At 40.1% G+C, this 22,188-nt stretch overlaps 1 protein-coding gene across 1 annotated transcript; it reads right to left on the reverse strand.

The window, feature by feature from the left end:
* Positions 1-1,053: 1,053 nt before the first annotated feature.
* On the reverse strand, positions 1,054-20,664 carry LOC121509917 (glutamine--fructose-6-phosphate aminotransferase [isomerizing] 1). Its single transcript, XM_041787708.1, has 19 exons — positions 20,594-20,664; positions 18,464-18,571; positions 17,953-18,060; positions 17,695-17,820; positions 17,518-17,576; positions 17,298-17,432; positions 17,152-17,213; positions 16,989-17,068; positions 16,788-16,896; positions 16,468-16,631; positions 12,097-12,192; positions 11,718-11,815; positions 11,373-11,493; positions 10,854-11,011; positions 8,814-8,928; positions 8,276-8,403; positions 6,000-6,167; positions 5,225-5,386; positions 1,054-2,786 (listed from the first exon to the last, which is right to left on the reverse strand). Exons 1-19 carry the CDS (start codon positions 20,598-20,600, stop codon positions 2,742-2,744), a joined length of 2,049 nt encoding a protein of 682 aa, XP_041643642.1. The 5' UTR covers positions 20,601-20,664; the 3' UTR covers positions 1,054-2,741.
* Between the last annotated feature and the right edge of the window lie 1,524 nt (positions 20,665-22,188).

Here is a 22,188-nt window from a genome sequence, read left to right on the forward strand (position 1 = left end):
AACACTCTGAGTTCAGTTCAGTTTGACTTAAAGATCAGGTTAAATAGGACATGTTAATATAACAGAGAGCCTTTGTTAGTTTCAGGCTTTCAAGGTGTAACTTCTGCCTGATTAAAATGGTCTCAAAATGTCCAGAATCACCTCAAAATGACCCTAAATTTAGCTGGAACTAATACGTTCAAGTCATTAAACCACTAATTGAGGCCACAGTGATGACAACAGCTGCTAACACTTGTTCAATCCCAAAGTCCTTAAAGCTGCTGTGATTGGTTGGAACAAGCAGGTGTGCAACTCTGCTCCTTCTAATGAAACACTACCCACAATGCTCCCTGCTGCAAGAGAATGGAGATCGTCTTTGTTCAGAGCTGCAGCTGTAGTCTCTGACTGCTCTACAGCTGCACTAGAGACTGTTTTTGTGGTCTGTCAGTGCAGTGAAATCCTTCTGAGCATTGCTCTAGCTTTCACCAACAGTTTAGCTTTCTACCTTTCAACCATGCTGAAGCTGAACGCATCCGTCAGGTTGAAACTCGCAGGTTTTCTGGACCGAGATGGACACTGGAGCTGCTCCACCTGGCTTTCATCACACAACTGCAGGAACAGCAGCTGCTCTCGTCAAGGCTGTGGAGAGGGAAGAGGAGCTGCTGAGTTTTTGCCAGCTCTCTGCAGACATTTACCTTCTGTTTGTGTGAACGTTGGGGTTATCCGTGCTGCGCTGTCAGTTCTGTGTAGAGGTTTCAGACCCACAGTCACAACGCTGAAGACTTTACACAAATGCACCAGAACATTCCTGTCCACCTTGCTTACTGTGGCTCATTACTCTACGCAAGTAATTGGAATTTTGTGTTCTCCCATAAGCAGCCTGTGACTTTCTCCAACATATGAACTCTTTTAACATGGACCTAAATATTGTTATATTTTTTAAACACTTGTGCCAAACAATTCTACTAGCAGGGTTTTACAGCTTGTTTTAATTTCAATAAAATAATTGTGAATCATTTCCTAACAAGCCTTTTAAGCCAAACAAACTGCATTAAATGAGCTCAGACACTTGGAAAAGGGAAATACATGACACTTTATTGCATCAGTTCCACTAATAAATAGAGCCCCCACACCCTCAGTAACCCACCAGCTTCTAACAGATGTTTTTAGGATCAGTGCAGTGTCTTTTTGCTTTTTTTTTCCCAGTCTAAGAAATCAAAATCTGCTCATGAATGTGGGGGTTAAAAAAGTAACTGTTACAACATTGTCCACTTTTTCAGAACCATTCATTGGCTCAGAAGAAGCTCAATGTTGGGATAAAGAAATACAAAAACATAGTTAAGGCTTGATTGTAAAAGCAAGATAAATACCATTAATCTACAATAGATGAGTTTAAAAAAGCAGCTCCAGTTTCTGCGTGTCCAACATCGCTCCTTCCTTTGTGTTTAAAACAGACTAATAGGCACAGACACAGCTGGTATCTGCCTCTCTCTAAACAAACATACTGCCATTTAAATGTGTCTACACCCCAGCATCTTCTTACCACTCGATCTACAGTACCAGCATGAGTACAAGTTTGGCTACAAAACAATAGAACATATAAAATATATATGCATGTTTTGGTTTACATCTGCCAACGCCATTGTAGAAATTTTTGGTTTGACAGGACATTTTAAATGACAGTAACATTCACATTTCAAATCATAGAGTAACTTCAATGATAAAAAATTCCTTTTTTAAAAAATAAAATGTAACAAAAGAAGAAATAAAAAGCTTCAAATGGTCCCAGTATTGCAGCAGTCGTGGTGGCAGGGGGAGGGCTGGCCTTCTACTTCAGGTTTATAACTTCATTTCACTTGAATCTCTTCAGTTTGTAATTTTAATGTAAACTGGAGACCTTTAATTAGCAACAAGGTCTGTTTTTAAAGCAGTGAGGCAACAGAGAGTTGTAAACTAAATGGTGCATGCATAGCTTTGAGCTATAAAGACACAATAGTGCTTCAGTATCAAAGCAAAAAAATCAAACCCAGCGTTTGAAATCTGATGCAGGAGCAGCTTTACACAGTAGTGTATTCACAAGCGTTTCAGTCGTCCAGTTTGTGATGCCGCTCCCACGTCCTCAGAAGAAAGTCCAAAAAGAGAAACTGAGTAAAAACTGGCAAACTGCGCTACAATCATGAAGTGCTGAACCTGTGGCTTGGAATGATACTAGACTGCTGCGTACTTCAACAGTGGAGTTAAAGACACTTCGAATGATTAGCTGCCAAAAAAAAATCTCCCAACTAAACTACAAATCATTGCACTAGAGAAGAAAAAAAAAGCCAGTAAGGTCTTTAAAATCTAAATCCTGTCAATTAACACTTTAACATCAGCTCACAGATGCTTTCAGTGAGACGACATATAAAAACGAGTATCTGGGGTGAATGTGAAAACACCTAAAAGGTCACTGTCAGTTGCTACGGCTTCACGTACCCACAGAGAAAACAAGGATAGATAACAGTACCAGCCCAGACCTCGCCACCAATGACAGAACTACTTCTCGAACAATAATACGACAATGATGGGAAAATAGATGTACAAAGAGTATACAACAGTGAGATACACGACTGCTGAGTAAAAGATTGCATTAAAAAAAGCCGTGATACAAGACACAAAAACACAACATCATCGCATCTGAGCCTCTGTGGACAGAGGCTCCCTCGCCGCCTTCATGCATGTTTGTGTCTGGCAGGCTTTTGTTGCCAAGTGATGAACGGTGCACTTCACTCCACTGTCACAGACTTGGCCAGGTTTCTTGGACAGTCCACCTGTAATCAAAGAGACGAATGTTTAATGCTTGGGCGATAGGGATAAAGCTGGCAATTACTTATGTCTAAGCGAGCAGATTATCGACTGCTCTGACACATACTTGGACATGAAGAAAAAAACATGGGGCAGAGTAAGGATCTCAAGCAAAGTTACTCTTAGAAAGTCACTGGAAAGCCTCTAAATTCTATTTTGGTATGGCTCAAGCTCTGTCAGGTTGCACAAAGATTGGGTGTGAACAACCCTTTTTAAGTCCAGCCACAAGTTCTCTATTGGACTGAGGTCTGGGCTTTGACTCAGCCACTCCAGAACATTCACCTTTTTGTCTTTAAAATGTTGTTGTGTAGCTTTTGCTGTACACTTCAGGTCATTGTCTTGCTGTAAAATAAACTTCTGCAAAGCCACACTGAATAAGATTGTTCTCCAGGATTTTCCTGTATTTTGCCACATTCATTTTACCCTCTACCTTTACAAGCCTTCCAAGGCCTGCTGGCGAGAAGCATCCCCACAGCATGATGCTTCCACACAGTGCTTCACAGTGGGAATGGTGTGTTTGTGGTGATGTGCAGTGTTCGGTGTCCACCAAACATAGCATCTTGTCTGATGGCTAAAAAGCACCATCTTTGCATTTACAGTAGACAAAAGAATGAGTTGTAATTAGCTCATCAGACACCAATAAAACTGATTGAGCATGAGATAAAGGCCATTTGAGATGATCCAGTTTGTAATTACTATTAGTATATCTAATAAATAAGTCCATTTATATCTACCCTGATCATTTAAAACAATGTAAAATCAGTTTCTTGAAAGCTAAATGATGCATTGCCTCGTAAGGAAAAAGCAGACATCCTGTAGAGTCTCCCAGTTCCTGACTTTTTATCTTGCTCTTGTAGTCAGCTATTTTAAAACACATAATTGTTTTTTTTTTTTAACATATTATTTAATTTTTCCTTTTTCTAATTAACTGAGATTGTTTAAATGTTATAAACTGTCAGCTTTTCTTACAAATGATACAGATACAGATACAGATAAAGATATGTTGTCCATCCTTTTAGTGGAGCTGTTTTAACACAAATATTTGCTTCTCTTTTACAACAGCAGAGCTATTTGGCACTATATGTAGTGATGGACGTTAAACTGCTTAGTAGACAGAAACCAGGAAACCTCTATGAAGTAAAAGTCTTAGCAAAAATCATAGACAGCTTTAATTTACAAGCTGAACTAAAGCTGTTTACTTTGACCTTTACCATCCAGTTATAAAACAGAGTAACAAAAAGCACTTCAGTTTGCACAAAATGTTTACATTTAAGCTACTTCCATTTAGGGTAAAAAACAAAACAAAACAAAACAAAACAAAACAAAACAAAAAAACACTGTACCACAAAGCACCAATAACAGTTTGCTTTCTTAAGAAGCTACAACATAAACCATCGTTAATCTGAGCTTTTGCACTGATTAACATATTTACATGTGGTTGTAAATGTTCCATGAGGCAGCTGTAGCTACCTTCACCTTCAGCACCGTGCTCTGAATTAAGGAATGACACATGCTGCAGCCAAATGAGGTGAATCAGGAGACGTAAACACTGGATGTTTATTTCTGCCATTTGTTCTCAGCACTTTCAGAGCAATCGAGGGCTGCAGAGCGGGTTAATTAGGGGCACTGAGCTCACAACAACACGCTCTCATAATGTGTTATATCACATGTTGGAAAACTTACCTTTAAATGTCAAAATATTTGTTCTGAACTTGTTTGCTCTTGTTATGAATACTCCCCAAGATGTAAAGCAAAGATAAACACCAGCATAGCGGTAAAAACAGAGGATTTGGAAAAGATAGTGCTGGTTTTAAAGTGGGAGTAGTGAAACTGAAATGTAGAATATAAAAGATCTTCTGACCAATATAAATCGTCCCTTTGGACACATCTTCATCCCTCAGCTCAGCTCCCTCAGTGTCAATGAGATGGGAGGCGTCAAACATGCTTATTAACAACAGAAAACAAGAATTTGTGATTGACCCTAAGTCACAAAATCTTAAAGGTGATTCTGCTGTTATTGCTTTTCTTTCCTGAACCTGAGTGGGCAGAGCAATACTTCCACCATGTAGAAAGCTAACATTTAAAGAGGGAAGGATTCATAAAGTAAATAAATAAATAACATGTATGACATGATCATGTTTAAGCAGGAGCTGAAGGAAGCACCATTGTGTCAGTGTGAACACAGAGCTGAGAACAACAAACCCAAAGGGAGTTTGACTTCACTCCCTTTTTAGGAGGTCATTCAGCCACTACATATTCATAAGGGGTATGTTTGATTTTACTGTATTTAAGTTCAGAATGATGCATATTAACCTTTTCAAAAATATTGACTGAAAGATGAAATAATCAGCTTTGTATATTAAGAACAAAAAAGTCAAGCTTTTGTCTAAATGGTGGCACTTACGTCGTAACCTCTGAGAACAGCCAGGTGGAAGGACAGCAGCTGCAGCGGGATGACGCTCAGCACGCCCTGCAGACAGTCCACGCTGTGAGGCACTTTGATGGTGCGGCTGGAGTTCTTGATGGTCTCGTAATCGTCTCTGTCACAGATCACAATGGGCCGGCCCTGCAAAGTCAAACAAAGCAGATCGTCCATCAGCGTGATCTCAAACTGGACACGAGTCACAAAAGCTAAATCTGAAAAATACCTGCTTCCCTCTTCCTCTCATTGAGTTGGTTTTCACACCTCTTAAACCCACATCTGCTGAGGATTACTGACATTAATGATGTCACGCTGAAGTGACCCCTCCCCTCCTTCGTGTTTATTGAGGTGAAGGATCAGAGGTGTGGCACAGACAGGACTGTGGAAATTAACCTAACATGCACAATGTGCTGTAATCATCAAATGTTCGGATTTCAATGTAAACTTTTAAACTCCCTGAACTGAAGATGTTCTGGTCAGTATGATGTAATGTACATTTTTTAACATCACAGTTGACTTGTTGACATGTGAAAGAGTGTTTCCTCAGAATTTTACTGACTATAAACAATCTATCAGGGTCAACCACAGCTAAAGGATATTTAAGCCTGGATCTAAAGAAAGCCCACACCAGGACTCAACTGTGACTGCAAAGTATCATCTACCTCTGTAGAATTTAGTTGTCTGATATTTTTCCTTCACACAAAACATTTGACATCAAAGCAGACTTCTAAGGGTGAGTGGCGTGCTCAGGCCTTACCTGTCGGGCGACAACTTGCTGCAGCGCATTCTGACATTTGGTGTACGTGTGATCCCTCATGATGATCATAATGACTGGCATGAGTTTATCCACAAGAGCCAGCGGACCGTGCTTCAGCTCTCCGGCCAGGATGCCCTCTGAATGCATGTATGTGATTTCTTTAATTTTCTGCATGAGATAGAAAACAGCCACAACTCAGAGGAAACCATGCACAATAATTTTATTTATCTTTAAACCTATTCACCAAGGAAAACCTCAGTGAGATTAAGAATCTCATTTACAAGACTGTCTTGGCCAGGACAGGCAGCATTACATTTAACAAAGACACACATAAAAACAGAGCAACTTTAATCACAGAACAACCAAAGCCTGAGTCACAGCAGAAAGTCATCAGTCAAAACATCTGCAACCTGATGCATCTTCCTCATATGCCTCCAATCTACGATTAAAAAAATCTGAATAATCCAGCTCCTCAAGACAAAGTCTCCTGCAGCAGATTCCAGGCTGCATGAGCAGCATATCCAAAACTCCTCTTACATATTTTCAGACAGACTTTGGGAACAGAGAGCAAAACTAATTCTTGTGACAGAGTCACAAAGAGAGGAAGTAGCTTCTGACACTTTTCACGTAAATAAAATCACACAAACTACTATTCCGAAGCGACAAAAGCTATACAAGCTTTTCTGTTCTCAGGAAAAGGAAAAGATCTTTTAGTGTCCAATGATAATTCTGCAAGATCCTCCTGATACATTTTGCTCATTATCAAGATATAAGTGAAAAACTGAAGCAGTTGTAATAGTTCTTGCATCTGGGCTGGGTTGCTTAAAAATAATCCAAAAGGATTAAAGCAATCAGATTTGATTAAATCTAAAAATCTGGTTAATCAAAGGAAAGTAGGATTACAAATTGGACTACAATCAGTTAATCCATCTCTGGTATTAACCCAAATAAAACCTCCCATTGGTGTTGGTCAGAACTTTGAGCAGGATTGGGATTACTCTGATCCAAAAACAAGAATCATCATGTTCCCAGCTGAGGGCTGCATTCAGACTGGATTACTGGGGAAAAATGCAAGACTTCATTTTATCAAATGATACAACACTTTTAAAAGCTAGCTGAAAATTCAAGACCTCTTTTAAATATATTCTGCACTTATTTGCTTTTCTGTTTTAGAAACAAAATTGATGTGGTACAGACTATGGTTGCAAAAAAATATTAGATCTGTCCTTAAGTATTTCACAAAAAAAGCATCTGCATCAAATACAAAAGGCTGTGCCAACATCCATTGATTTTGCACTGGCTGTGCTTATTCTCAATTCTTGACTCCCTTTTTCCAACATTTTCAGTCAAAAACACCCATGGGGTCAGCTGTTTTTGGTTTTATGCTCACGGTGCTCACAGTTGTAAAAAGTTTAACTTTTGGAACAGCACCATGCTCATCAATGCCACTTCTCCTTCAATGGCCAATCAGAATCGAGAAGGGACGGGCCTTCTGATACCTTCTTTGTCCACATCAATGATGGATGAGAAACCAATCTGAACTGTCTTTCAAGGGTAAAGTTTCCAAGTCTACAGCTGCCAAAAATGCCAGGAAGAAATTCCTCGACATAGTTTATGTTTTTTTGTGATCTTTCCTTGAAAAGGAAAATATCTGTGAATGGAGTCATTTAAATATGACTTTATAGACACAGCAAAGTCAGTTTTCTAGAGATTTAACAGAACTGTTAATATGGCTGGCTTGATCTAATGGTGCAAAAATGGTGGCTGCTATGAGTGGCAAGGGAGAACCAAGTAACAAGGGCTCAACAGATCACAAGGTGTATCAGTGAATATATCACCAAAGACTGGCAGCAATATTCAGTGGTGGACAATGAAGGTTTTAGAAGGTTAGTAAACAGGCTGGGGCCAAAGTATATGAATATTGTAAGCCTAATGCACACCTACGGCAGACTTTTGCACATAATTTTATATATAAAGTGCAATTATATAAAGCTCAAATTCAAAGTTAAGGGAATTCTGGTGACCCCCGTGGACAAAGAAAGTACCGTGAAGTCCCACTGAAGCACCAGTAATCCAGATTTGTCAAGCCCATATTTGGATCAGGCTTATCTTTATAAGTTTTCTTTGAACTCAGATAAAAGTGAACTGGACCACCTGATCCTTGATAGAAAAAAATCCAGGATCATTTTTCAAAATCCAAATAAAACCTTTCAGCTCCTGAAGAATTCAAAAAGGCAATCTAATACTGTGATTAATGAGAAGGTATAAATCCTCACCAGTGCTCCTTCAAGGCATGTAGCATAATGGTATCCTCTACCCATGATCAGCACACTCTTCTGCTGGTACAGCTCCGTCGCCAGCTTCTGGATCTCATCATCCAAACTGAGCACCTCCTTGATGAGATCTGACAAAGGCAGAGCAGAAAAAAGCAAATATTTGTGAGCCATGAGATATACCAAAACAATATATGCATGACAAAAAGTGTCAACATGCTGCTGTCACATGGGCTCATACCATTAGGCGGGGAGCAACAGAGAAGCCAGACATTCCTGATTAGTTTACCATTAGGGAGATGCCATCATATGCTTTAGATTGAGAGAAACACGCAAGAGGGCTGCAGAAAAAAAGCTCTCCTTCCTCTGATCTTCCCCTCATCATTTAGCTGATTCTTCTAGCAAACAAGCTCAAAGTAAAACAGGCTCTGGATGTACTTGATCTTTGCTCTGAGGGCTGGACTTCCATATATGTACATTTTAATCTAACACATGATCAGGGAATCCCTGACTGAACCCGAACACTCGTGTCTTCAGTTACCTGGAAGCACTCTCAGGCCCTGGATGATCTCACGGCGTCTGGGCTGCATGGAAATCCTGTCATCGCACATCAAGAGTGCAAACATGACCAGAGCCACAAACTGGCTGGTGTAGGCCTGCAGAGGAAAAGGGCAGAAAAACAAAGAGTGGGTGTTATTCATGCGAACACTTAATTAGGAAGTGGGTCAATTTGGGAGTCCACTTCATGTGTCTCTGTTCCTCTTATCCACTGATTATTAAAGACAGCAGCTGTCCTGGTAACACATGCATGACCTTAGAAGTGGCTACAAAGCCATCACCATGGACATTGCAGATCTGCTGTTTGTGACCCATTTTATAAGAGGAGCAGTTTTTGCAGCACAACACTGAATACAAATAAGCAAAATCAAATGCTGGTTTAAGACTTCTAGAGTCTGTGCTTCTTGCCTCTCTGTTTTGATACAGAGCTCTGTCTCCAGTTCATAATCTGCACCAGATGAGAAATGGAAGGAGAGGAGGTTTAAATACACGCAAAGCAGAATTAAGATTTGTGCAGCTGAGCCCAGCAAAGCTAGCGCTACTCATCCTGGAAAACTAAGTTAACACACAACACTAGAGCAGAAAGCACGCTCTCTGATCGCTCTGAAAACATCTGAGATTCAATGCAAACTGTCACCATCGCCTCTCTCTCTCTGCTCCTTCTTCTCTAACTACTTTGGAGGCTGTCCATGCCCGTTTGGGAGATTTAATTAGTGTGCAACTGAAGCCAAGCCATTTCATGGGACCCTCCAGACTCTGAAATGCCAGTGTGTAAGCCAAGAAAATGGCTGTAAAACATTTACACTTTATTTCCCCCCTGACAGCACGCAAACCACAGTCCTTCACAACTGTGACAGCTTGTGCCGACGGGTCAGATGTGGCAACACAATTAATCTACACTGTAAACTGTGGTGTGATTTCTATGTTCTTGTTACCAACTTTTTTAGTGTTTTTCTTGCAGAACAAATAGATGACCACCCTTACAGACAGCTGAAACATGAGCAGATTTATCCAACACAGAATCAAACTTTGTATAAAAAAGGAAGTCCTCTTTCAATAACCACTGGTTGAACTGCTGGAAGGATTCTCTTTTTGAAGCATTAAAATATCTTTTTTCCTAATGTATTCTATAAAACTTGGTGACAAAGGATAGGACAGTTTTTTCCTATTTCTCAGTCCACAAAAAGTATAATTAGCATGACACAGTGACGAGAGGCCCAACAGAGGAATTTGAAATCATTGAGTAGTTGGGTGCAATACATGTTCTCAGTTGATTTGATGAGCTCGGCTGTGCAGCATTTGGTTGAGTTGGGTGTGGGGATGTGGCCCCAGCCAGCCAAGCAGTAAATGATGGCGTCTCTGAGGCGTGCTTTGGGACTTTGGAGCAGTGCGGGAGATGCTGAGCCAAGCCGAAGGGCTGGGCCAGGGAGGGACCTGCTTCTCTCTCCTCTCTCTCCACTCTAACTGGGGCTCCAGTGCGCCTCTGCTTTGCTTAAAGTCCAACTGGCAAATCCTTTTGGTTTTTGTGAAGCCGGTGGGGGGTGAGGCAGAAAACCAAGCATCCTGGCTTTACATGATCTGAGATGAGATCTTCAGGCTTCTTCAAATCCCAGTGGGATCAGAGGGGAGGAAAATGTCAGCTTCCAAGAGGCGGGGCCACAATCACAGAAGAGTTTTCATCTGGGTTTATTCAGTGTTGGCGGGCGTTGAGTTCATTTATGAGATAATGCAAAAAAAATTTGTCTACAGTTCCTTTAAGCCCTTTTATTTCTAACCTGTGAATGAAAAACATGTCTGATGTTGTTTGATGGCAAGAGCACTTTCAGACTAATATGGCAGTTCACATGGATGGATTTTATGATGACAGAAGAATTGAAGGGCACCATACCAAGTTTACCATACCTGAACGTCTTTTATCTCAAACCAAAATGCACGTAAATGGTAGTATTTTAAATGTATGATCAATTAGCAGCAATACTTGTAATAAATGTGTCTTGTAAACATGACTTTTTCGTAGTCTCACCTTGGTGCTGGCTACTCCAATCTCAGGCCCAGCGTTGATGTGGACTCCACAGTCAGTCTCCCTGGAGATGGAGCTACCTACTGTGTTCGTGATGCCCACAGTCAGAGCTCCCCTCTCCTTACAGTAGCGCAGAGCCATGAGGCTGTCGGCAGTCTCACCTGGAGGATTGAAAGAAATGCAAAACCATAACAGTGAAATGTAACAGTGCTGACGATAAACTCATGTTGATTTATTAGTTTGTTAGGAAATAGCTTTTGCAGCACACAATGAATTGGAGCAGCTCAAGGAAAAACTCAGCAGAATAAAAGTCACATCCAGCAAAAAGCACTCAAATATTCTGCAGGGCTGCAGCATAAAAGTACAGTACAGATACAGAAAATTCAACTGCACTGAACAATTTGCAAAGACTCAAGCTGAGCATGGGGAAAGATAAATCAGGAAGAAGCTGGGAAGACGGAAAGTGGAAGACAAACGGGGAATGTGCTCTCAATCAAATCCAGATGGCAGCGGCCTCCCCACCTGACTGGCTGATAAAGAAGCAGACGTCGTCTCGGAAGACGGGTGTATTCCTGTCCAGGAAGTCGCTGGCCAGCTCCACCATGACAGGCAGCTCGGTGAGCTCCTCCAGTACCTGGCGGGTCTGCAAAGCAACAGAGCACTGCTCAGCGTCATTCTGTTATAACAAGCCAGTCGAGCTTGGGGCAGAGACGGTGCCAGCACACAACCCTCACACCTGTGTCCACAATACAGACCTCACATGTCTGACCAGCCAGCTGGATTCAACATGGACAGCAGGACAGACTTGATTCCACTATATGTTTTAATACCACAGCAGAGGAAAGCTTCTGGTTAGTGGCTACTCACCGCTACTCCAGCATGGTAGCTGGTGCCACAGGCAATAAGGATAAGTCGCCGACACCTCTGGATCTCTTTGATGTGGTCCTTCAGTCCACCCAGTGTCACTGAAAGTAAAGCCAACAGCTAATCCATCATTCTGCTTACAGAATTTCCACATCATTAAAAGAAGACCACAAAAGAGCATCAGAGAGTAATAAGAAAGAATGATACTTGTATGCCATTTTTATAACTCTGTAAATTTGATCAAAGTAAGTAAAAAAAGTCCAAAGAAGACATGCATGTTTTTATGAAAAATGCATGATGACACAGAGTGGAAAAACTGCATTTGAAGGAGAGTTATTACGTCAGTGCTCCACTGAGAAAATAGATCACAAAGCCCTCTGACCTGTGTTGTTGTCAAAGTTTACCCTCCCTCTCATGGTGTTGACCACAGACTCTGGCTGCTCAAAGATCTCCTTCTGCATGAAGGAGCTGTAGTTGCCTGTGGTGGGAGGATCAGAAAACAGGGGCTCATTTTCAACAGTAGTAAAAAATAAAAGGTAAATGCCATTAAACAGCATAGTGATGGACTTTTTATAAAGTGTGAGCCCACTGCAGGCCGCCTGACAAGGATCTTATTGACTTACATTAAGTACCTGAAAACTCAAACCACAGCCTCCTGGAGGAGCAACAAAACTCTTTATAATGTTTTGCTGAAAGCTGGAAACTGAGGGAGTTTGTAGTCTTTTTTATGAATATATTCGGAGCGGCAGGGTAGGTCACCTCTTAAACGACGTGAAAGCAAATATGTCACATTAGGGAGAAGGTGTTTTTCCATCAATAATAAACTGTGACATTGACATATGCAAGAGTTTGTCAGCCTTCCTCTGACAGTAATTTGGGTCATGTGAATTAGGTTATTCAGCAGAAAGGCTCCAGAAAGTGAAACAGAGGAGAGAGGCTGAGTAATGACCGGACCACAAAGGAATGTAGGGAGCAGCCAACATCAGTTTAGCTCTGCCCTCTGCTGGACAAGCGAGGAGGCAAAAAAGATGGGAATAAAATTGAAAGCGAACAAGCTATAGTAGCAACTTTCAATTTGACCAATACACTTTGAATGTAGTATAAAAAAATATATCTGAATTTCAGTTCTGCAAATATTCACACCTTTCAAATTATCAAATGAAGATCTACTGCCTTTTTGATCAAATTTGATTTAAAAAAGGGGGTTTATCTTGGACTATTACTTGAAAAAAAAAAAGAAACATCACTCTGGGCTTGGTCTGCCACTCCCTTAAAGCAGATCACTCACTTTGCATACAGCTTCATTGTCTGTGCGGTCCTAATTTTTGTGTTTTTTACTCATCGGACTGGTTTTGCTCTGATAAAGACAACAAAGGCAGAGAACATACAGCGTGTCCCACACATGGGTATTACACCTCTGTAGGTTAATGCTAAAGCTATTGATTTTTGGAGTTTGGTGCCATCTGTAACAAATCAACAGCTGCAGAGATTCTTTGTACTTTGCCTCGCTTTGTCTTTATCTCTCTCCTGCTCAGTGTGACATAAACACTTCACAGAAACACTCTCATTGGGCCACACTTCTCCTGTAAATCCACCATTGCTTTGAGACCTCTCGGTTAAACATTCAACTTTTGCCACTTTTTACTATGGGAATTTATGATATAATCCTGTAAAGTTAACATCCTGGCTTTAATTGCTTTGATGCAAGACGTTAAACACTTAAACTTCCAAGTGCAGATCAGATGCCTTAAAACAAGACCATGAGTGAAAAGGAGTGATAATGAATTAAGGTAATGCAGGAAAAAACAGTGCTGACAGAGTGATTCACTCAAGCAGAAACAGACACAGGGAGAAGCATGTGGCAGATGGGTGAGCTGATTTAAACTTTAGTTTGAAGGAAAACAAACAAAGCAGATAGCCAATACAGTGAATTAATACTATGATAACAAAAATAACTCGGTGAGTACAGTAATATTTTCTTTTTCGTATCAGACAATGTATATCCAATGTTCTACGTTATCCTAGTCTAGCTTTTCTCAGCCTTTTTTCTGTTAAGAAACCCTTTAAAATTTTTGAAAAATCTTGTCACCCAAGTCAAAATGTACTGATGATAAAAAAAAAAGAGAAAAAAAAACATTCTGCAGTCATTTGATGCGTGATGCCCGGAGAATGATGTAGTAATATAATTAACAAGTTGAACCTCTAAAGCAGTGGTTCTTAACTGGGGGGTCAGGACCGGAGCAATGGGTTGCAACTTTGTGCCAAGATAAAATTGGCGGTAAAAGTCTATGAAGCACTGAGGTAAGTAGCAGACATGCAATACACACGTGGACAAAAGTGATGGTACCCTTCAGTGAACTAAAAAGAAAAAGCTACAATGGTCTCTGAAATTACTTGAATCTGACAGAAGTAATAAAATAAACTGAAAATTAACTGTTGAAAATCAGACATTGCTTTTGAATTGTGGTTAAGCATTGTTTTATAAAACAAACAGATGAAACTGGACTGGACAATAATGATGTTACCCTTAACTTTTGTTGTACAACTTTTGAGGCAATCACTGCAATCAAGTGATTTCTCTAACTCTCAGTGAGACTTCTACACCTGTTGACAGGTATTTTGTCCCACTCCTTGTGAGCAAACTGCTCCAGCTGTCTCAGGTTTGAAGGGTGCCTTCTCCAGACTGCATTTTCCAGCTCCTTCCACAGATTTTCAATAGGGATTTAGATCAAAGCACACAGAAGGACACTTCAGAACAGTTCACATTTTGTTCTTAGCCATTCTTGGGGGTTTTTTGCTGTGTGTTTTGGGTCATTATCCTGTTTGAGGACCCATCCAGCTTCCTGACACTGGGCAGCCCCCTGCAAAGATTAAGACACGGGGTGCCAGATGCAGCAAAGCAGCTCCAGGACATAACCCAGCCTCCTCCGTGTAGAAAGCCTCATACAAGAGGGGTCGAAACAGGAAGCATGACATCATAAAAATGTATAGATCATGTATAAAACTCCAAAATTGCAGTTTTTACGCTTCACGCTGGTCCCCCTCAGGTCCCTATCCATCGATACGGCTGAGGTTCAGTGAGCGTGTTGCGTCACTTGCTCTTTTCCTGTGTATCTCTTTGCCAACCGCCATTACACACCCGAAGATGGAGAAGAAGATGCTGCGTTTTCCTACATCTCAATTGCGCTATAGTTATTTTTCTGTTCTTTCTACTTCTCATCACAACTGTTTCATAGCTGATGTGTACTTACACTTGCATATACTTAACAAGCACTCTCGCGGTTTACTGCTTTTCTCTTAGCCTCCCTGTCCTATTCTACCATAACTTAGAGTAGCTTAGCCTTTGCTTCTGTGTCTGCCTCGGACTGTTGGCTATGCCAGATAGAATTCTCCCCTTCCTCCTTCACCGTCAACTGTACGTGTATGTAATCTAGTTATTATTGTTGTCTAGTTTTAGTCACAAAGAAAAAATTAAATTTAGCTCTGATTTAGTCAATTAAAAGTCCTTACTTTTGGTCAAACAATTATTTTTTTAAGTAGCTTAATCAGCCATATTGTCAAATTAATGTAAATATATTCATATTAATACACTACCAAAACTTGAACTACTTTAAAATATACTGAAGTACTGACATACCTTGAATGTTCTCTACCCAGTAAGTCATATTGTTTTACTAATCACAAAGAAGAGTACTAAAATTTAGACCTGTTTTAATGTCATTGACAAAAAAAATTACCACCAAAGACTGCAGTCTTTCTAATGGAAGAAAGGTAGTCCACAAACATTTTTATGTCAATGGAATTACCTTTTGCTAGAAGCGACCATACTGTCTGGCTTTTGGTTGTAACACTGAATAAATCACTATTTGAGGGAACAGTCTGCAGATTAATGAGTAATGAAAATATTGGAAAATGTAAATGCATCACTCGTCCCCTTGAATGAGTAGTTTGGCATTAAACCCATCTATTTCTCACTTCCTTGGCATGGGAAGACATCGTTCTTGTGCCTCTTGAATTGATTAACACGTAAAGCTCAAGCTAAACACCAGTTGGCTAATACTGGAAACAGTGGGAGATAGTACATTCTCCTGGCTGGTTACAAAAGCTACCTCCCAACACTAATTTACACATTTTATCTGCTGCGTTTAGTCTGTACAAAATAATTAGGTGCTAAATGTTCAGTTTAACATTTTACTGGGTGCTGTGAGCCAGACTGTTTATTTATTTGTTAGGGTGGTAAACTGCATAAAGTCTCAAATTACTACTTGGCTACTGCTCCCAGAACACAGAGTCCTTCAAGATAGTAAGTCATTGCTAAACTTTTTTCAGAATAAAAAAAAAAAAATACAAAAAACATAAAGAACAGTATTTTTGGCAGAAAGCTGAAACTCCTACATGATGTAAATGTAAATCCTGCATGTACAATCTAGAAACAACAGAATTTCTTCAATGTCCAACTACAAAGTAAGCATAATTCTGACATTCAAGCTAAGGGGGTGAGGGTGAAAAAAACTCTGAGGTTATTGTTATAGCAGCTGCTTCTGTGGAGGTGAACTAGTCCAGCAGGTTGATCACCTGAATGATAAAAAGGATGGCCTGAGGGCTGGATGTTAAAGGCCACTTCAGCTAAATAACAAGTGGGTGTACCATTAAGGGTTAAGCAGTAATGACAGGGTTCTGGACATAATTACAAGGCAGTGCAAAGATGATTTATTTGCAAACATGTCCAGGTAAAAGGAGGACTTCCACTCACCCTTCATGATCTGCTCCAGCTCCATCTGCAGAGTCTGAATGGCTCTGGCTGGATAATCTCCGGCCCTGCGTTTTATCCTGTGAATGGACAGTCTGCCTTCCATCACGGCTGCCACGTCATCATCCTCCAGGAAGATCACCCGGTTTGTGTGCTCGATCACAGCGCTGTCATGACAGGAGAACATCAAACACTAGATTTATATTCTGCAGATGAAGCTGAGACCTACAGATGTATGTGCAAGTTTTTTTTTTTTTTTTTTTTTTTATTAAGACTAATTAGAGGCTGTTAAAAGGAGGACAAAAAGACAGTTATCAGCTGACCTTGCATCAGAAGCAAAGAAATACTCCACTGCTTTCTCATCTACAGGGAACAGGCAGGTGTCCTGGTCTGTCCTGGGTAGAGTGCTGCAGCCTTTCTTGTCTTTGCCAGCTGAAAAAAAAAGAAAGAAAAACTGGGTCTCAGTCAATGTTATGCAATCACATGTGGCCGGATTAAATAAAAAAAATGAATTTTAAATTCACCAGAGCGGTAGAGCACAGGAATATGATCTGCAGACAGCTTGTGATCGCTCCTTACTCCCATCAGCAGGGGGCTTCCTCTCCTGTGCAGGGAGACATTTCTTTGAGCAGAAAGCACCTTTATCTGAAATAACCAACAGCAGTTAGCTTGGCAGTGGGAGTCTACCTTGTGCCAACTGCCTCTCCAGGGTAGTGGACACTCTTGAACACCAGGGCGAAAGCTCCTTCCTAAAAGGATGGAGGAAGAAACAGTTAGGATATTCCATTTCCTGATCACTTCAGGATCATCTAAGAGCATGAGCCGGTCCTCACCAGCTGCTGGGTCACCCGTTCCACCAGTGTAGCAAAGTTGATGTCATCACTTTCTCGGTTGTCATACATGTATTTCACCAGCTTGGCGATAGTTTCTGTGTCAGTCTCTGACTCAAACTCATAGCCTTTGCTCTCCTACACAGAAGAGAGAGTCAGTTTTATCTCGTGCAAGAGGGATGGAAAGACATCTTAGATATTTTTATGATAGATATTTGCTTACTAAGAATTTCCTTAGGTCTTTGTAGTTGGTGATAATACCATTGTGGATGACGATAAACTCTGCAGCGAGAACAAGATTGACTTTAAGTGACAAATAACTGACTTGGCTGTTAAAAAAATCCAGTAAAATGAAGAAATGTGTTGTTTAAATAAGCGTTTTCACTTTAAAAAAACTGACCGTTTGACTTGTCAGATCTGTGTGGATGGCTGTTAACTGGACTTGGGACACCGTGGGTGGCCCAGCGGGTGTGGGCGATGCCAACATGAACATCGAACTCCACATCCAGGTCAACATCCTGCTGCTCTAGAGGCCAAACAAACACAGCCCGACACAGACAGGATTACATATTCCATCAGTACAACAAATTAAAAATCAATTCTTCATGTACAAATGGCTCATTTTTCTTTGAATGTAGACAACTTCATCTCATCTTACTGTGGATCTCTTCATCGAGGGCCTTCACTTTTCCACGTTGCTTAATCAGTTGGATGGTCTTGGCATTTGATTCCCAGTCTTTTCCATTTCCACCATCAATTCCAACGCCTAAGACATTTTGAAAAGACAAAAATATATCAGTCAGTCGTGATAAATACCTAGGAGTTAACTTCTACATGTGATGTATTTTCATGGCAAAATAATGAGACATAAACCACACATAAAAGCTATGGGACCAGCCTGAGCTGCAAATGAACTAACACAAAGTAAATTATCTCCATTAGCAGTTCAGTAAGTCTAGTCCAGCAACATAATGCTTTAATAATTCACAGCAAACATCAGTTTTTGCTGTTTTTATAACTCATTGGAACAATGAAGTATAGCTTGTTTATTTGCATTAACATAAACTCTCTATCCCTCTGGCATTATATGATTAATTCTCCTACAGCAGTAAAGGACAGAGGTCTGAAAAAAATTTGTGTTGTTGACTTGAGCCTCTCCCATTTCTCACCTGCTGAGTCGTAGCCTCTGTACTCCAGGCGTCGGAGACCTTTGAGGAGGATCTCAAGGATCTCACGCCGAGTTTTTGGCACATGGTAGTTGAGATAGGCAAAGATTCCTTTGGAGGGGAACAAAATGTGAAGATTCAGCGGTGCAGTCAAACATTACAATAGACTTTTTATTACTTTTTATTTAGAAACATGCTCATCAGTGCAGCTGAAGACACAGAATGGTTGAAATGCCATTCAGAGGCATCTATAATTTATTACAATTTTAATAAGAGCTGCTGTTTAACAGGAGCATTTTGCAGATGACAATAGCAAATCACTTTTGCTGCCCACAGTCTTGCTTAAGTGTCACCCAAATATGTGTACCACAACTTAGTATACCATGCATAATATGACAAAAATCAATCCCATGTTATTGAAGAGTATATTTGGACATGAAAACAGGCTGTGACTCACTCCATAAATGCAGGCAAAAACACTAATGAAAATATTTATGTTTCTTCAAAGGTTTCCTTTCCTCCACACTTCAATGCTTAATTACAATTTGTTATGATCATATAAAAACAAAAATGTCCGTCACATAATGTGGCAATAAAATTTGACCAGAAGTACTTCATATATGATTTTAAAGCATTTCTGACTCTGGTTTACAATAAGAACAAATGTCAAAACAGCTGCTTGAACCAAGAAGAACGTAGCATAAATCCACAGAAAAAAAGACCAAGCAGACAAAGCATTGCGTAGTGATGTCCCCCTCAGTATTTCATTTCAAAAAAATATGTGAGATCATTCCTGAGAAACCAGTCTTACGGGACTATTAACTGAGCTGGAAAGACATTTTTTTCAAGCTGGGCAGACCTGCTGAAATACAATGGGCATTCCAATTAACCCGAGGTCAAACGCAAGTTGATATCTCCTGACTATGAAAGAGGTGGAAAGGAAGTGTTGAAGTAACGTAAGGAATACCATCCAAAATGCTTTGGTCCAAGGATATACCAACAAATGAAGCAATCGTCTTCAGTCCCTCCTGCAGATTTTTGGTCAGTCCAATTTTTATCCAGTGAGTAACTGACATTGGCAGAAGTTTTACCTTAATTGGCCAAAGGGAAGGCATGATATACAGCCCTGTCTTACAGCTAAGCAATAATAGATAAATGCAAACGGAGAGCCAGTGGGCTGCACGGTTCAACAGAGCATTCATTCACATCAGCAGGTGATGGAGGACGGCAGTGAGGGGGAGACTGTCAAAAGGAAGCTTTGCAGCAAGATGGGAAAATCCCCAAACCAAGCTCTGCTTGATAAAAAGGTTGAACGAAACTAGAAATCACCCTGAGAGTGTCACCCTTCTGCGTCAGGAGATATTAATAGAGGTGTTTGTCTTTGGTCCTAAGAATACTAACTAGTCTATCTGGTCTGATTGGTGTGTTCAGATTGTGGTGACAGTGATGGGAGACAGAGATGCATCATTTATCGGTCACATGTGTGAGGAAATAGTTCAACACAGTTACAGAGACCAACAGCCACAAGAAAACCATCTGTTTTACCAGATTGATCCTGATCATTTCCAGAGAGTCCCTCACTAAAAGTTTACTGCCAGTGTCGTATGATCGTAATGACATGACTACTGACGATGCCATTTTTAAGCACAATCATATCTTAAAGACAAACGTTATGACACAGAGTCATTATTTAAACACAGCTGGTCTAAATCTCCATAGCTTAAATATTAAACACGGTTAAATGTTCAGTTAAAAGTTACGCTTTGGACGTAATGTCCCCGTAAACCGCGTAAGCTGTCTAGCGTTAGCAAGAACATCAGGACATCATTTGAAACAATAGGTGCCTACTTGCCGTTTAAACTTCGTCTCCATAATTCACAGGGACGGCATGTACCACAGACAGAAACCCTAGTTTCTCTCTATTCTTTTCAAGCGAACAGCATCAGCAGCACCAGCTTATGTTCGCTAACTCAGTTTAGCCTCCCCCGGCTAATTTCAATTTATTTACAGCATTAGCCTTAGATAATTATGCTAGCAGCACTCGTTGTTTGTTATTATTACTATCTTTATAACATATAAATATGATACATTAACTAGTAAATATTTAAAATATAAAATATAGTCAGTACTCACCACACATGTCTACAGTTTAAGTGCCAGTACAGCTACTCCGGTAGCTGGGAACGCCTGTCACTTAAGCTTCGCCCCCCTTTTAGCTTCACTGACCCACAGCCAACCGCCGTCTTTCATGGCGTCTCCTGATTGGCCGAGCGACCTGTCAGTCAGTCTGACACCTACTAACGTAGGCAGTCCTGACGTGGCATCAGGATGCAGATCCGTGGAGGCAGAGCCGTCAGCAGACCCGACTGCTTCAGCACACACCTAAAACCAACAACATTGCACAAGGGCAAGCCTGTGCTCCCTGCCAGCTGCAAATATATGTAAAAACCTGATGAAATAATGTGGCACTGTAACTCCTGCGTGACTAATGTTTGGATTAGAAAGGTCATCAGTTTTAATAAAACCTTTCATGAACAAGCAAAGCAGGATTAAATTTTACTAACACTTCTTCCATCAGGAAAAAAAAAAAAAAAAAATCAAAAAAAAAAAAAAAAAATCAAAAAAAAAAAAAAAATATATATATATATATATATTACTATTTTTCAATTTTGGATATTTTTTTTGTATCATTTTGCAGATGATTTCCATTAGTTCTGACTGAAGTAACAACTATCCTTACTTAATTCTTAAAAAATATAAATGTTATTCCATTATAAAACACATATGATACAGCCATTATATTGCCTGCAATCTAAGGCTACGTTCACACTGCAGGCCTTTTATGCTCAAATCTGATTTTTTTTCCCAGATCTGATTTTTTTCTTTGGCTGTTCACACTGCAGTCAAATTCCTAAAGATCAGATATGTGTCTGATTTAGAACCACATACGAAAGTGGCTTGAATTGGATTTGAAAGGGTTAGATTCAGTGTGACTTGTGCTGTTGACACTGTCAGACAAAAATCAGATATTAGTCACAAAAATGAGATCCAGGTCACTTTAACTGCAGTGTGAATGTAGCTAAATAAAGAATGCCAAACTCCCTTTACCAAAAGAAACTGGAATTATCAAGGATAAATTTATCCAAAGAGGGAATTTAAGGTTTTTACAATGGACATCTTCAGTTATAAGGTACACTACATGTCTTCCGATGTCATCATAAACGCAAAAATGCCCTGGTATATCGGATATATCCATTATCTTATAAAAAATAACAAATACACTTGCAAGAAAAAGTATGTGAACCCTTTGGGATTTCTTGGATTTCTGCAAAAATTGGTCATAAAATGTGTTCTGATCATCTAAGTCACAACAATAGACAAACACAGTCTGCTTAAACTAATACCGCACAAAAAATATATGTTTTCATGTTTTTATTGAACAAACATGTAAACATTCACAGTGCAAGGTGGAAAAAGTATGTGAACCTTTGGATTTATTAACTGGTTGACCCTCCTTTGGCAGCAATAACCTCAACCAAACGTTTCCTGTAGTTGCAGATCAGACCTGCACAACGGTCAGGAGGAATTTTGGGCCATTCCTCTTTACAAAACTGTTTCAGTTCAGCAATATTATTCGGATGTCTGGTGTGAATTACTCTCTTGAGGTCATGCCACAGCATCTCAATCTGGTTGAGGTCAGGACTGGGCCACTCCAGAAGACGTATTTT

This window comes from Cheilinus undulatus, linkage group 5, assembly GCF_018320785.1.
Source record: "Cheilinus undulatus linkage group 5, ASM1832078v1, whole genome shotgun sequence".
NCBI lineage: Eukaryota > Metazoa > Chordata > Actinopteri > Labriformes > Labridae > Cheilinus > Cheilinus undulatus.

Excerpts from the sequence above, each read along its gene's own strand:
- LOC121509917 (XM_041787708.1), bottom strand. Across the intron at positions 16,632-16,787 it reads TTCTTTGCTTCTGATGCAAG|CGCTGTGATCGAGCACACAA; the intron begins GTCAGCTGATAA and ends CTGTCATGACAG. Across the intron at positions 8,929-10,853 it reads TTGGAGTAGCCAGCACCAAG|GCCTACACCAGCCAGTTTGT; the intron begins GTGAGACTACGA and ends TTTCCTCTGCAG.